The 17,636-nt window shown below is 38.9% G+C and overlaps 1 protein-coding gene across 2 annotated transcripts in view; it reads right to left on the bottom strand.

The window, feature by feature from the left end:
- The window catches only part of LOC139720994 (calbindin-32-like), a 169,760-nt gene extending 160,062 nt beyond the window's left edge, over positions 1–9,698 (bottom strand). For both annotated transcript variants that reach the window (XM_071632326.1, XM_071632333.1), the window contains exon 1: positions 9,226–9,698. In XM_071632326.1, the coding sequence (XP_071488427.1) occupies positions 9,226–9,334 (109 nt within the window). In that variant the 5' untranslated portion in view covers positions 9,335–9,698. The remainder of the gene's footprint in view (positions 1–9,225) is intronic.
- Positions 9,699–17,636: the final 7,938 nt, after the last annotated feature.

Here is a 17,636-nt window from a genome sequence, read left to right as displayed (position 1 = left end):
ATATCACTATCTTTCTCAATAAACAACTGTAGACGGTTTATAAACAATTTTGTTATAACTATTGTTAACATTTTGTATATTCAACAATACTTAACATTGATTACACTGATTAACTTTTTTACACTGGTTGTTTTATATCCCTTACTCACATTTCAGAACTATTTTGAAGCACTAAGGCTGGGTTTTTATTTTATCTGCAAATGGTAAATAATGCCCTTATGTTTCCGAACACAATAACATTTTGCAGCCTCTTGACAAATTTTATTTATTATTGTTTGCCTCAACAAGGCAATAAACCGAATAAAAGCAATTGTGGATCCGAACACACAGTGCCGGAAAGGCAAAATGCGAGCGTTAACGCAAACTTTCGTTACACCGACATGGCGCTCTTCACTGACTGCCGGAAGCTGCTTAAATTAACTTGGAAGAGAGATAGGGTTCACTGTGATTAAGGGCGCCATAAATAAAACAATCGAACAGCGCGCTTTGCTGATGCAAGCAAAAATTGCTGAAATCATCACGCCACTTCAGATGATAATGGCAACCGAACACTTTAGGTAATGATTATGACTTCCGGCATATTGAGGCAGCTGATTCCAATGGAAAAACGTTGGCAATTTATGCAGGCGAGAGAACGTGACAGTTATCGAGGGATATGCACTAGGCTAATTACACAATCTGAATATGAGAGAGAACCAATCAATTTTTCTCGGCAGGCTTTTTTTTTTTCTTCAAGTCCCCTCATTTTTTTTAAAAGTACAATCAGAAGTCAATAATTGCTCGTCAGAGATTGATTTGCCTATATTCCACCGTAGTTACGCATGGTTCTCTGCGTTCATTAATCTCAATACCCTTGAAGCAGAAATGGCGTATTTATGTCCTTTGGCCTAAGTTGTGTGAGATCAAGAAGCCGCTGTGAACCCCAATCATGGATGCCGCCTCAGTATTTCACCTCTATGCAGAGAACATTTTCTTGATTTGCTCAATGCACGTACAACACGCATGAATGAATGAGTGGATTTGGACATGTGATGACATAATGACAAAAAGATATGCAATGATAAACGTGGACAAGCATTACTATATTGTATTCATATATATGTTTATATAATAATCCATGTGATCAATAGAGAGAGAGAGAATGCTATCAATAACAATTATAATGATAGATGTAAATTAGTTTGACTAAAACATATTTCTGTATACAATTATATTGTTATGTATATTTTGACTTATCACCTATATGTTTATTTATTTTTTTTATTTATTCTTTATTTATTTATTCATTTGTTGATTCATTTATTCATTCATTTGTTCATTTATTCATTCATTCATTCATCCATTCATTCAAGTAGAATGATATGACACACGAACTGAGGGAAAGCTGAAATTCTGCAGTAACCACACCCTGTGACGGTTTAGCGCAGCCCGGGATCCCTCGTATTTACACATCACAGTCACCTATACACGTGTGAAACTGCATCACATGGTAGACATTGCACGCCAGGGAGCTCCGACCAGTGTCATGTATACAACAGGACACACACACACACACACACACACACACACACACACACACACCCTCACACACACATACACACGCATGCATGAACAGACTTCGGTTTATTGTGCATAATGGAAAAGCGAGCATCATACAGCACGAGGCGCCACGGGGAAGCTTCGATAGCTAGGGAGGCAGCAGCAGCATCGCAAGCAGCCACACCTAGTTCTCTCGCATTTGTGTATTTCACGTAGTTCATTCTTATCGTAAGGCATCATGTGTGCAGAAACACACACAAAAACACGCACACACACACATACACGCACACACACACATATACACACACATTATACACACAATCACTAAAAACACACCCACACATATTCGTGAACACGAACAAGTGCATCAATACGCGCGTACAAGCACTACGGCACGTTTACCATGCTCCAATACACAGCTCTTCAGAACGTGTGAAATCAATAATTTAACATTCTACAAGTTTCTATCCCCTCCGTATAGTCATACTGCATCATGCCGAGTGTTCAGCCGATGATAATGAAAACACACACACACACACACACACACACACACACACACACACACACTCACACAACAACAACAACAACACAAGCAAACACACACACACATACACACACACACTCATACAACATTTTCTCATTTCTCCAGAAATATGAATAGTACACGTACTTTGCAAAATGAAGCACAGGATTTGTTAATTTGATATGCAGAGCTATGTCACACGCAAACAAACGCGATGTTTGTTAATGTATTGTATCATCGTTCTGATGACGATCTAATTTCTCATCTTAATTTCATGTGGAATAAATGGTGAAAATTCACAGTACTGTTCTATTGAGACGCAATTGAAAATGAATAATTCCGATGCCACTTGGGGACTAGATAGACCTGATGATTGTCGGAAACATTGTACACTCTTACGAAACTTTACAGCCTAAAATATTAAAATGCGATGCAACAATAACGAGTCGTGCCGAACTGACGAGAAATTCAGACGAGAAGATGAAAATTTCATGCTTAATTCATTAGCTCAAACTATTCAAGACATGCTAGAACTAAAGCAGAGTTTACCGATGCAACGCAATGGTGTCGTATCTGATCTACCTATTAAAACCTTTACCTTTTATCATTATCATTCTACCACAACTAGACCCAGATACCTAATGGTGTAATTGTTAAGCTCCCGGAGATAACTCTTTCTATCACATTAGCGCGACAGATGTTTTGCCATTACCGCCACTCCCCTATTCTATCATCTCCTCTCTCTTCTCTCACAATCTTTCTTTCTCCATCTCTTCTCTCCCCCTCTCTATATTTCTCTCATTCTCTGTTCCTGTCTCTCTGCATCATTTTGTCCGTTAGTTTGTTTGTTTTGCTTCTTTTTTCTTTCATTTGCTTTACACATTAAGGTCACACTACATTTTGGCGACTGAATAGTCTTCTCGTCTCCCCTTCGATCTCCGGGCAGACTTTTAACGATGTCTTGCTGGCTTCTTACGAGGATCTCACGGGATCCTATATAGTGATGGGCGGGGTAATTACACGACTGGGAATCAACTCCTAGAACCAGACCGAGTTCGGAATGCATCTGTATTAAAAGCTATTTGTCACTTTCGATTTGCAACCCATGACAAACTACGCTTATAAGATGTCGTGCATTTTGCATTGAAGAGTTAAAACTCTTATTTATAGATAATTCGTTTGTTAAAGAGGCACATTTACCACAATTTGATATGCACTAGAAGCGATTGGTTTCACTCGTGGTTATAGCTAAAAGACCTTTCTTCAAAGACAGGATGGGACTCGCTACTCCAACGAAACTATTGCACGTGAATCTAATCAAGGATTCAGACAAAGTGAGTTATCAGTACTCTATGCATTTCACGGCAGCATGAACTCATTGATATTTTGCGCTAAATTTATCCTATTGAGAATGAAGAAAAAATAGATGTTATCTGGGCACAAGGTATTTTCTGAGATGCATGAATAAAAGCAGAGAGCTATATGGATTTATCGGTTGTACTCACTCACTAACAACATCAGTACATTTACATTAAGTGGAAGAATATTAGGCCAGCTCATCTTCTGTTAAAACACCTATGCACACGCAAACACACACACACACACACACACACACGCGCGCACGCAAACACACACACATACACACACACACACACACACACACACACACTACTAAATGCTCGTAGACATTGATTGCGAGGAAAATCACGAAAATTGCTCCTTTATTGTGAAGAAAAATAGTGCCATAAGTTGATGTTATATAGGCGCACTGTGGTCAACGTTGAAGTCACCCGGTTTTTTCCGCCTTTCTCTTACTTTTCTTCAACTGACACGCCCTATCTTTCTCACACACATAGATTAATGGTGCATACACACACACACACACACACACACACACACACACACACACACACACACACACTACCCCCTCCCTTTCTCCTTTTCAAATAATGTTCAAATACTGCAAACTCATTTAAGCTGATTCACTGGAACGGTACCCAATCCTTCATTCATTCCGATAATTGCACGCCTAGTCACACGTCCATTTCCGATTTTTTTCCTTAAGGGTAATATCGGTGGGGGGGGGGGGGACGCTTCAAAATACCGGATGATAAGAAGAGGAATTCGTAGGGAAGGAGCAAAAAAAAAAAAGAAAGAAAGATGGATGACTATCCATGATGATGGGAAGGGTTACCATTTCATGGTGACGTGATTACGCGATGTCTTGATTCGCATGCCTTTAAAACATCCACGATTCTTTGTAGTAATTGCAATATGCATTTTACGATGTCACTTGCATTTCATCTGCTAAGGAACTGATGCGAGAGCTGCGACAAGAAAATGACGTTAATCGATTGGGGAATTCTCTGAAAAGCATTCGATGTATGATAAATTAAGTGTAAACGCCGCAAAATAATTCTTTAAGTGCTTGGTTCGTTAAGTTAATTGCTATTGAAGTCATTTTCGGCGCAGAAATAGAGAAGATCAAATCATATTGACGTAATTTTTTTTAGTTCCTTCGAAATGTTTTCTTTTCTAATAGTTTTTCTTAAATTTTTAATTCAATTCAAATCTGATTTCCAACATCACATAAATTCGTTTAGAATTGTCACTATGTTCACTTTCAAATTTGTTCAAAGTTCGTCATTACATGTCTTTTATAGAATTAAGCCGAAAATTCAGATAAATTTTACGCATATTCAAGCACACACGCTCAAACACACACGAACACACAAACACAAACAAACACGCACAGGCACGCATACACACAAACAAACACACACATACACACACACACACATACACACACACATAGATGGACTGGGCTACACATGCCATTAACACATTTTGATCCAACCAAGAAGGTGGCACGCCCTAATGTTGTATCAAGGACGGCGTTCTCATTCGGTTCTGTGTGTCTTTCAACAATGTAAAATTAAATTGGGCAAAGTCTCGTGGGGTGGGGGGGGGGGGGGGGAGGTGGGCTCGCACTGGGCCTCGCATGGACACAATCTCAAATGTTGATTTGACTTGCATGGCGAACCAAATCGTACGTATCAGGTTCAGCACTTAATACCCACGACGTGCCATACTTGGACCCCTTGGCGCAATTCCGCGTGCAGCGTTCCGTTCAACGACCATTATCTAACGGGGCTTGAGGAAACAAGACGCGACTCTACGTGTCATTTCAAATTACGGGCAAGCCGCGATTTCTGGCGTCATAATCGGGATGATCACCACCATGTCTGCATCTCAACATAACCCCGTGATGACGATCACATGGGAAAGATATTGTATCGTTTGAACAAATACGCGTCTCGATATTATGCATGAGGCACCGGAAATTTGCAATGAGCTACGTCCTCAGACTCTAGCTGCGCCTCTGTGAAAGTCATCGTGAAAGTGCTATTTTCATACTCAGGCAAACAGCAAGTACCTGTCTGCCTGCCTAGATTGGCTTTCTTCTCGTCCGACCTGTGAGAAGGTGGTACTGTGGAAAGGGCCAGGACACGGCTTATTAAAGCAAATACGACATGAGCCCTCAGTACTCGCCGAGGCGGTGATCGAGCGGGTACATGACTCGGTCCGACATCTTTGCCTGCTCTGCGCAAGCTGAGCCAATATTTCGGCGTTACATTGACAGAAAAAAAAGAAAGAAAAGAAAAAAATCATGTAGCATGGCAGGACGAAAACGACCGCCAACTTCTTTCTCGTCGTTCATTCTGCATGGTTCTTCGGTCCATTATCCGCACCAGAGCAACACAATTTATAAAACCCCTTCATCTATAAATCGCTAATCTATACATCCATCGTTTTCCAAAGAAATGTTTTCATGTCCTTTTACTGTTGTAAGTTTCTTTACCCCCTTAATGACTTGACTCCATATGCTGAAGTGCAATTTAAAAAAAAATAATAAATTACGCACTGATAGAATCAAAGACAAGATGAGGAAAGGGAAATGAAAGACACATGGTCAAATTAGAATGTCTGAGAGATGATATCAGCTCTTCTATCACATCTCACTCATTACTGCCGGGTTAATCATACCTGCACCCTTCCCCTCCCCCTACAAAACAATACTATTTGAATATGCCATAATACCCCTGTCATTATTCATCTTTGCCTAGACTTCGAAGTTTTAAAAATAGGTAAAACTATCACTTCGAGAAGAATGATGCTGAAAGTTCTTCCGGATTGATTTTTGCATCTTCTCTGTCTCATAAGAATTTTGGTGGACCATCAGCATATAAATAAACCAAATAAAACAACAATTGTTTCTTGCCGGTCTAGACTTCGATGACAAAAATGATGTGTGTTGTTAGCATAGACTTACAATGAAATATATAGGGAAACTTTTGTTTAAAATCTTTGTTCCTTTTGTTGGGTTCTTTACTTCCTACATCAATAGATGGGCTCACCACTTGGGTTCTGTAATAATGCTTGAAACAAGATCTTGGTTGTTTTTTATGTTGGATGTAACGTTCGACACCGTTCCAATGGCTGAATAGAAACGGAAACAACAACAACAAATTTGGAGACATTCACAATGCATTATGACTAATGCTTAGACCAGGAAAGCAGAAAAGATTATCCTTAAAGGGATGGTACAGTATTGGTGGAGACGAGAATTGGGCTTTTAAATTTTTCCGAGATACCAAGAAAACACTTATGAAATAGTGCAGAGCATACCATTGTAAGAGGAATTCAAAGTTTATATGGTGAAAACTGGGTTTGGAATGACTGAAACATTCAAAAACAAAGTAAGATAAAGCGATCGTAATAAAATGTGGGTCCCACACTCTATTAGAATTGCTCTGTTTCAAAGCCAATTTTCATCAAATAAACGTTGAATTCCTCATGGAATTACATGCTCTTCCATATTTCATCATAAGAGGTTTCTCATTATCTCACCCAAAAATGTTAGAAACCTGAAATTAGGTCTCAACCAAAACTATACAATCCCTTTAACCAGTTATGCAGCAAAAAAAAAAAAGAAAGAAAAAAAGATAATAGTAATAAATAAAAATGGATGCAGCAGGATGCGTATGACAACAGTGTTAATGGCACTTCTGCCGAGGACATAACTGTAGCTCTATACCAATCGTGTCTACTGTTAACATGTTAAGGGAAATATCTGAAGAGTTTCTGTACAAAATAAACAGGCAGGCAAATAAACATGAAAAAGGTAGTAAGTTCATATCAGTGTGACCTGTCCATCATTCATAATCTCACATCCTTTAGATTCAAGATTCAAATTTATTTTCACTTCCATCAAATAAACAAAGAAATTATAGCATTATGCAATGCATATGTACAGGATATTTGTAATAATTGCAGAATGTGATTTAACAAAGTACATATTTATGGAAATGAGTTATAGCAGATAAAAAAATAAACGCAATCCTGCCCTTTTGCACATGATAAATGATGAAGAGAAGAAGTGTGTCACCCAAAACTATAAAATTGTTTTATACAGTTAAAACAGAAAAGGAGAATGCAATGAATCAGAGTAATCATGAAGTTCAAATATTCAGACCAACGACGCTATATGAGAATAATCAAAGCTGACATAAATGGGAACGAACTTAATGCGTCAACGAGGTTATACCACGCATTGGTAAAAATGGAAATCAATATTCCATTGATAAAAGATATTGATGTTTTTTTTTTCCCGAAATGCGACTACCTCACATGCGCACATCTGTAGCAGATGAACGGACGATTCGTCACTCTGTATACAAAGCATATCATGACAACAGAACAGTACACATTCATGCACTTCAAATGCAGCAGATGCTGTTAGCGGTAAACCAGGGTAGCTATTCATATCCTAGAATTTCTGTTCGAAGGTTATCCTTTTATGAAATGACCGGGGTGGGGCGTTGGCGACAAAGAGGGAAATATGAGGGTAGTCAGGGGAAAATAGATGAAGAGAGGAAAACGTTTTATTGAGATATGTGAAAGAATACAATCATTAACGGAGGTAAATAGGCAAATGCATTGACCTGGGAATTTCACCATGGAGTAGCTGCCCTAGCGCTGCCTCCAATGCTGTAATTTGTAGCCATCTTCGTGATGGGTGCAGCGACCCGCTGTGGGCTTTCTCTGGCGGAAAACTGACAGCGAGCAGAAGAGGGCGTGGCTACCAATGATTTGGTCAGCCATGAGATCGTGTCGTAGGAAGGGAACACAAACTCTTTCTCTCTCCTCATCTCTCATCTCCTCCCCTTCTCTCTCTCTCTCTCTCTCTCTCTCTCTCTCTCTCTCTTCATCTCTTTCTCCATCTCTCCCCCTCCCCCTCCCCCTCTCTATCTTTGTCTGTCTCTATTGCTCTCTCTTTCTCTATATCGCAGAGTGCACGAAGAATGATACACATGATGGTAACATTGATGTTTATCAATCATCTGGACAACATAAATCGCATGTTGATACAATAACACATAAGGGTGTATGTGCGGATGCATTTATTTTTGATGTTCTTTGCAAATCGTTGTCTCCATTATGCAAACGTAGCATGAGTGCCACGGGAAAACATCACTCTGAATTCCATGGAAACGAACAACGCTGTACGGAATTTTCACAAGATACAAGCTCACTCATGTCACCGGTATACATACAAAACATACAGCCAGATTTAACAGACGTTTCATGCTGAATTCTCGTTCGAACATGATCCATCAGGCTTAGACCTGTACGACTGCGAGTACATTAAAGATGGTGAGCTTCGGTGAATTTCAACAAAAGGGGGATTTTGAATACTATAGGATGAAAATCGTGCGGGGTGAAAAGTGGTTTATGATGAGTTACAATGCTTCGCCAAAACAAATCACCAATGTAATTCACAGATGAAAGTTAATTGCTGGATGACGCTTAGAATAAAATGTAGCCGTTCGTGATAACAAAGGAAGGGAAACATAAATCATTTACACTGTTTCCAGACATAATTGGTACCTTACACTGTCGTAGTTTAATCTCCTTCGAAGCATACATAAATCTAAAGTGAATTCAAAATGATGGATTTGGACTATAGGGAAATTAATATATATTGACGCGTTGCTTTCCGAACTTGTAATGTACAGCTAACGAAATCGTCAACAGCTAAAAACAAAAATGCCCTAGAGATAATATTTAACACGACGAAATGCTCGCAAAAGCTTACTTACCATCAGAATCGAAATGCTCCCAGACGCCGGCAAAATCATCGGCAGTAAGCGGTTGATCCTGGGACAGTAAATCGCTGTACGACCTGAGTTTTGCTGCTTTGCATGCCATTTTAGTATTTTTCTCGTAAATCTCTCGATAACTCTCCGTCCGAGTCTCTATCCAACCAAATAAGGCCCAGAGTGGCGGCGCGCGATCCACTTGAAGCTTACAAACGCGAGCAGGTAAAAACCCCAGGAAACCGAAATCCGCAAACGTTCTAGCTGTGACTGCGCGATGAAATAACGCCGAAACAAAGAAAGAGATGCGGTTGAGGTATGCCGACAGCCCGTCAAACTGACGCGAAAGGGGAGAAAAGGTTATTGGTAGTTCATGTACATCAAAACGATGGCGGTTGAGCTACGAAAGAGTACGTCGTAAGCGTCCAATAAATTGTCCCGTTTTCGGAAGGTGGTCTGGCACGGCTGTGTCAACACCCAACGCAGAACTTGGCATCTAAAGACAATATTCAGCCGCTCACACCTGTTAGACCCTACACGATAGCATCAGCGTGTAGCTCTTGCACTCTAGCTCACTCATGCACATACACAAACACACACACGTTCGCACACATATATATAATACACACACACATAATATATATAATACACACATACACGCACATGTATATATCTTTATATCTATTCACACACACTTACACACACACAACCGCTAGTCTGTAGACTGCGCAGGCATTAGCTTCCATCTACCGATTTTCTGACAAAAAAGCATACAAATCTGAAAGTATACAATGGTATACATCCATATACACACATACATACAAACACACACATATTGATATTCTCCCTTTCACTATTTATATCTCATCTTTCCCTCTATATATTCTGATCACTCAGCTCCTATTCTGTCTCGTTCTCCATATCATTATTACACTCACATATAACACAAGGGGGAAAAATGAGGGGCACACAATCATACGGCATGCCCCTATGAAATGATGTCTATGATGATATATTTTCAATTGCATAATGAGTAGGATGGGCTCACGGAGAGATCATGTCTTTATGGGAGTTAAAACATGATTTGGTACAAGAAAATTAGGAAACAATTGAACAAAATGGTTACCATGTTGCTTATTAAATATGTATATATGAAAAAAAAATCCCTGTTTTATTAGTGAGAAAATGAAGGAATGGGAGTTTCATGGAAATAAATAGACGTAACACCAGTCGCACATAAACTCAGAGAGAAATTAGAGCTGAAATTCTGATGATTAAAGTTAACGTGTCATACTTTGAATTGAAACGGAAATGGGCGTGTCCAGTATATTTTTCTTCCAACTAAAGCGAGATATATGATGATAGCAGGATTAGCCGATAAGTCATACGCGCATTGAAAGATAAGCTGCTTACAGACGAAAAAAGATAATACTCGATTTCAGATGACAAGATACAAATGACCATTCGTGATGTACATTATCATAAGCCGTGGCGCCTTTTGGGTAAGGTTCTGAAGTGCGTGACTGTGAAACGCAAAACGAATAGATCCCGCTACACCTGTCATCGCAGTCTACACTTCATGGCCAATGTTCTATCTGTCAACACGACGACTGATAAAAGGCGTGGTGGTCACAGGCCGTGACGAAACAAACAAAATGGCGACGGAAAAGTTGTGAAGGTCTCGATTGTATCAATCCTTAATCACATAAATTGGACGCGCTACAATAGAATTATCAATTTGTCATCAGTATGTATAGACAACACAAGACATGACGAACACGCACACTTTATATACGTATGTATAGACAAGTATCCACTTATGTATAATGATATGTATATGCCTATTTGTACGTTTACACAGATATGTTACCTATATGCAGAAGCATACACAACGTTAAACGCAGGTATACAATGAGCAAACGACAGCGAGAATTCAAGAGCTGAGGGATATTATCATAGCCAGAACAATATTAATGGCAAGCACTTTTCATTTTCTACGACAATCCATGCAGTGCTGTGCTTAAACCCTTCCTGGCACACCCCGAGAGGATATTCCACACTCATTTTGGCCAGGCCATTCCAAACGAAGTTTGAAAAAAAAAAAGAATTGCTGAATAGATTAAACATTGCCCCATTCACAAATCATCATAATGTGTCTTCCAGGGAAAAAAAGAGTATTTCATTTCTGCAGGCAGTAAGGTTAGCTTCATGCTTACAGCGCCCCCAACAGAAATGATTGTACGCGCAATCTTTGCTTTCATTATTGGAAAACGAATATGGTGCAATGCTAGATAGGGAACTCAAAACGAGTGTGATATTGCAATCGAAGTGGCGTCCGTGACGATGTCAATGTATGACGAAAGCCAATAATATAGTCTCATAAATTATTCGCGATGCTGTGTTTTCCCCATCGAGCCTCTAAATAATTGATGTGCATTTCAGATTGGGGCATGCTCGTAATCATGCCACATTCTGACATTTCTCCTGGCCCATTAGCAGTTCGTTTGTAATCATAAAACGATATCTGCATCGTTAATTCCTGAGCTCATTCGATTGAGATATTGTCATTTTACCTTTTGTCGGTCTTCACTCATCAACTTCTCCCTTTCATCAAGGACACTACGTATCCATGTGTTTGCAGTAATCTTATCTTCACGTCGACATATGAAATGATTGCATGAACACATGAATAGCGCCAATTTGCATTTGCAAAATGTTAATACTGCGTAATTAATTTCAATTTTTCAATTTCAATTTTGAAATTATATTGCTCTGTCGTGTTCTTTCTCTCTCTCGCTTTCTCTCTCCCTCTCTCTTTCTCCTCTTTTCCCTTTCTATAGGCCTACTCTCCTCTTCTCTCTTTCTTTCCTCTATTACTTTTATCCAACCTGAGCATTCCTAATCAATCAATTCAAGCTCCCTTGTAGTTACATTCATCGCTCTTGTTCTGTTCCACAGCAGCCATCTGGAGCAGTAGTAAAACGAAAAAGGGATGCTTGGTGGTGCGTGTACATGCTGCTGTATTTGCTTGATCATCAATATGCAAATTGTAACAAATCCATGCTAACTGTGTTGACAGAATATGAAACACGAAACCCCAAAAGGAGGGAGGAGACCAGGCAGCACAGAGATGAATCTATTAACTGCGTGTTTCGTGCTACACGACAGATGTTACAGTACATTATACTCTACCCCGTCAACTTATCGATCGATGAAACCACTGCATTCAGAGTGTTCCAACATGGTGGACGAACGTCCGTTGGAGTTGAAAATTAATCTGGCAATTAGGACTTATTGTGCGATATTTTTTCAGTACACCCAGGACATCAGACTGCATAGTTCAATAGACATAAGAACCCTGATGTCACAACTCAAAGAAAAACTTGGGTTTTTAACGTATAATCTTTTTAGCCAAGAAATGGGTAAAAATATAAGCCTCTTGTATTCAAAATATTTTTTTCTCGTTGTTGTGTAGTCTAAAGTTTGTCAAAGTCTCCTTTTTTCTAAATCATTCGTCTATTCTTTCGAAAGATTACCCCTTCCTATGATTTGCCGTCTCTTACTTATCTCTTTTTCTTAGTGTCTGCAAATCTCTCTATGATTACTATAATCATAATGTCATTCTTCATGTAATATTCTCACTTTCTACCCTTCACCCTCGGCTTTGATCTGCATACGAACTCCATGTGTCTTCTATATTTTTCACTTTTAATGGACTCATCGGTATTTGTCTTTTCTTTGTAAGATAGGGGTGAATTTATAATGGAAATGAAAATAAAGTTGAAAGTTGAAAGTTGAAAGTTGAACATAGATGAATGTGAATAGCTTTGATGACTATAAGATTATACAATCATGTAGTAATATCATTGACAAAGAAGTCAACTTTATACACTCTTTGATCGTTTCAGTTGAAGTAGTAGTAGTAATAGTAGTAGTAGCAGCAGCAGCAGCAGCAGCAGCAGTAGTAGTAGTAGTAGTAGAAGTAGTTATTGTTGTTGTTGTCTAGGGGAGATGACAATAATAATAGTTGTTGTGGTGGCAGTTATAGAGCAGTCGTAATCGTAGTAGGAGTGGTAGATTTTCATTGGTAGTTGTAGAAATGGTTCTGTGATAGTTGTGGAAAGATCTTGCAGTTATGTAATTGTTACACTAAAACTATTGTGCATGTTTGTGTAAGAGTAGCAGAAGTGATAGCAAAGCAAATAGTCAGACTGATTGTTATAACAGTGATGATGATGGTAATGATGATGATACCAGTGGCTGAGAAATAGTAAGGCTATAAAGCTTCGGAGACAACACATTAATTTCGAAAGTTTATATGATATATGTACGTTAAGGACATAAATGATTTATTGTTAAAGCATTGATAGCAAAATAATCTGCCAGGTGCAACGACGAAAGCACATCAACCTGTACTGGTTGACATGGGTGATAATCCATTGTTTATTGGATCCCGGTGCGTCATGCGCTAACTCTTTGGGCAGTTGTGATGAATTAGAAGTGATGGGTTAAAGATACTTCAGTTGCAGCGGTAATGGGATGAGCGAGTATACTAAAATGAAATCTTCAAGTACATTGTATAGTGAACGGCCGTAAAACCACAGTATACACGATGCTCTGTTTGTTTGTTTGGTGGTGGTTTTTTTTTTTTTTTTTGGGGGGGGGGGGGCTTGTTTTTTTTTTCTTTTTTGTGATCTTGACAAGGTAGTTCATCATGCCTCCATATTTTTATTTAATGGTAGGTCTTTATTGCTTTTGTTGCCTATCTTCCTTAGGCTAAAATGCTTATCTTAGGTAGATGACAACGCATTGCAGGGTATCTGACGTAGAATAAACATCTCGTGCATTACCCCACTATTTCTTTGTACATTTTTTCCACCAAGAGCTACTGATCTGTTAACAGGTACCAGTTGAAAAGTCACCTGATACACTGATATGTATCTATGCCAGGATCATTGCATGTCTACGAGAGAAAAGTGACGACCCACGCAAAGCAACTGACTTTCGGGACGTCGCAAATTTTCCTGTAGCCCATCCACAGGTAAGAGTTCTGTGAGCCCATCTCGGATTTGGTTGCACACCGCCCTCATTTGACGACTGAAGAGTTAATGCGATTTTCGTTAAGAGCTTCTTTAGTCTATATCGACCGTTCCCTATCGCTGTTGAACTTTTTTCTTATGTTCTCCATATTCTAAATGCTGGGAACTTTTTTTCCCGTGGGATTTCAGGCATTTTTTTTTTTTAAATCCCACACAGGAGTTTTTCAGACTAGGTCACTTCGAAAAAAAAACCTTCAAATTTTAGATGATCAAGAATATATGTCAGCAATGTAACCATATAGCCGCAGTTGCCGATCGAACATCTAATGAGCCCAAATAAATTCAAGTCATCTTTTTAGAAGTTCAGTTTAACTACTGTTTTAGGATTATGGTTTTATTATAGTGTTTTGTCCTCTAATGTTATGTGGGGTAAAATGTGATTGATTATTCTTCAGATCCATAAGATATATTAGAATAGATCTATCAGATCCATTAGAATATGTCAAATGTCACTAACACTGAGCTGCATCTCATGGTACATTGTAAACAAGAGCCTTGATGAAAGATATCACAGCTATGATCGAATCCATTCAAGTGTTTCATTCCAGTCTATTTATTTTGAACCATTCATTCTACTCTTCCTTCGCAGCTTAGTTTGCATTGGGCGTCAGCAAAGTAAATGAATAGGTGATTGGATAAGCACGCAGATGAAACAAAAACTATTAATCAATGGAGTGAACGATTGAATAACTCATCTGCTTATCTAAACTTTAATCTTCTTGCAGAGTACAAAGAATAATGGTCTAGAACTTCTAAAAATTCCGCATAGACCGAGAGACCTCTCCTTCAACACAGAGTAAACCTTAGCACAACATGAAAAAAGAACGGCGCCACCTACGATCCCACGGGAATAACCCATCACTTCGCCCAACCACAGAACTCTTCTGTGCGCCCAACACGCGTCCGTACTCTCCCTGTTTCAGGGGAACTAACAGGACAGTATTTGTATCTATGCGACAGATACAGTATAGCTACAGCATTCACTGAGTGCACCAAACCACTTTGTCGCCTCATTGGAATTTCAACTGACCAGTCCACGTCAATATTATTTGAAATACCATGTTTGTCCGTCATAATCATGCCGCCTACTTTGAAGTTAATATTTCACGGGGTATAGCATTCTGATTCAAACACAAGCGGGCTTATCGTGACTTCGATCTGATACAGAGTCAACATCGACAGGATACGATGAAGCTGTGGTATGCCACCTCTTCACCTCTCCTCAACGTCAAACGATAGCCGAGTGTCCGCATGATCCCAAGACCTACGAAGTCTCATGCCCTGGAAGTAAGGGGGGGGGGGTCCTTCTCAAGGTCACTCGTCTGATGAGAGCCTTTCTTTGTCATGCCTCATAAGAAAAACAATACACAATTTGTCATCTTTTCCTGAGAAAATTAGTATGTATAGTAAAAGGTAACGCGTAAACTGCATAGTAACATAAATGTATAAGATGGGCCTCCATCCAAGCCAGTCTCTGCTTATTATGATGGCGGGCTTTATTGTTTTTCCCTCGTTTACGTATATAATATTGTTACATTCTTACAGTACCAGGGGCAATTCCTGTGTTGCCTTGTGTCTCCTACTTTCCTTGCATACATTGTATCAACTTGTAACTGTATCTGGAGAAAAAAGAAACCGAAATATAACCAGACCAAACTAAGTCAAACTCTACTTTATTGGATAGATTTCAAAAGAAGCCTCGCTTTTGCATCTTATAAAAGAACACGCTACAATTGGTGAATAAGGGAATTACTTTAATTCCTTTTATATTATTTTCATTCCATTATTTAGTAAGTTTTCTTATTTTTATATTGTTTCCCACTTGTCATCTGTTCTTTCCGCTTTATGTATAACAGTGTATCAATCATATTGGCCTATACGGAATCATAGAAAAGATCGGCTTGATAAGATACCAATGTGCAGACTTTCATACGCAGAATACTATCCATGTCCTTGAACTTTCACTCATGCATATACAGATAACTAAAGTACATTATAATTGAATTGAAACTAATTTCAAGAGGCTATACTAGCCTCTTTCATTAGTTTCAATTTAATTTCAATGTACAATTTAATTACAATTTAATTACAATGATATCAATAATTGATATCCCCGTAATCAACGCTATCTATATATTTAGAGTTACGTGAATTTTACATGCGACGAGTGCGTGCTCTTTCGAACACATCGAAACTGACCAACTTCGCTCCAGCATTGTAAACGAGTGGCAAGTTATGAATACGGACAGCAAAAGAAAAACCGAATGAATGCAACGCGATCGCTTAGCATGGTATATGGGGCTTGCACTCCCAGAAATAGTAAAGCACTTAAATGATCTGTTTTGTGTGTGGTAAGAATGGAGTGAAGTTTAACAGTCTTGACTGTAAACGTCATTACAGTTAGTTAGACACGAGAGGAAAATCGTGCTCGTTCTACTTGTTTTCTTTACATCCGAGTATTAGAACCTCGTGGAGCTTTCCATCAAATCTCAAACTTTCATTTTGTGTAGGGGCCATTACCACTGGAATATCACAATTATTACCTCAAACTCATGCACATTAATTTCTTCTGTTCGCAAAAATCCGAAAGGTTCGGCACCGAAGCGTATACAATGAATTACACAATCATTTCATATTCATATCAACGGAATGTTATAATCATGATTCAAAGATACCGATTACGAATACGTTCATGCCGCTGCCCGTGACCTCTGATCGCGCGATCAGTAGGTCACTGCAGTGAATCTTGAGTCCAGAAAGGGAACTTTTTAGGCTAACACTTAGAAAATATTGAAATTAAGAATGTCTGAATGACAGTTTTTGTAAAGTTAAATGCCAAGTGTATGTTCATCAGACATTTTTCCTTAAACCGATAAATTTTCGGGGCTTAGCTTATCTCAAACGTGTCGAACACACGTACCGGTATTTCAGATATTTACTTTTTCCATTTAAGTCAACTCAAGGAAGTGATGGAGTTTCCCTTTAAGTGCACTTGATATTTGCGATTCGTCCTTGTCTAGTCAAAGTTATTAACGTTAAATGTGTTGCTGTGAGAATACCATCGATTTATCTTTCTTTTGAACTTTTACTTATATCGGGACCAGCATAAAAAACAGAGTAGTAGGTTTAATGATTTGAATAGACAGATTGGAAGTTTTTCGCTACCTCACAAGAATGCACTTTATTTTGCTAACACATTGAACAGGGGTGGGGCAAAGCTGATATCCTCTCCTTTATATAATGCAAGTTTTAAGTCAGATCTCTTGGACTTAAGGGATACACATTGTTCAGGTGGAGCATGATCTAGTTTGGGCG

The sequence above is a fragment of the Diadema antillarum genome, unplaced genomic scaffold (assembly GCF_040938485.1).
Source record: "Diadema antillarum isolate AM-2024a unplaced genomic scaffold, OU_Dant_1.0 scf00000012, whole genome shotgun sequence".
NCBI lineage: Eukaryota > Metazoa > Echinodermata > Echinoidea > Diadematoida > Diadematidae > Diadema > Diadema antillarum.
This window is presented reverse-complemented; position numbering and strand designations above follow the sequence as displayed.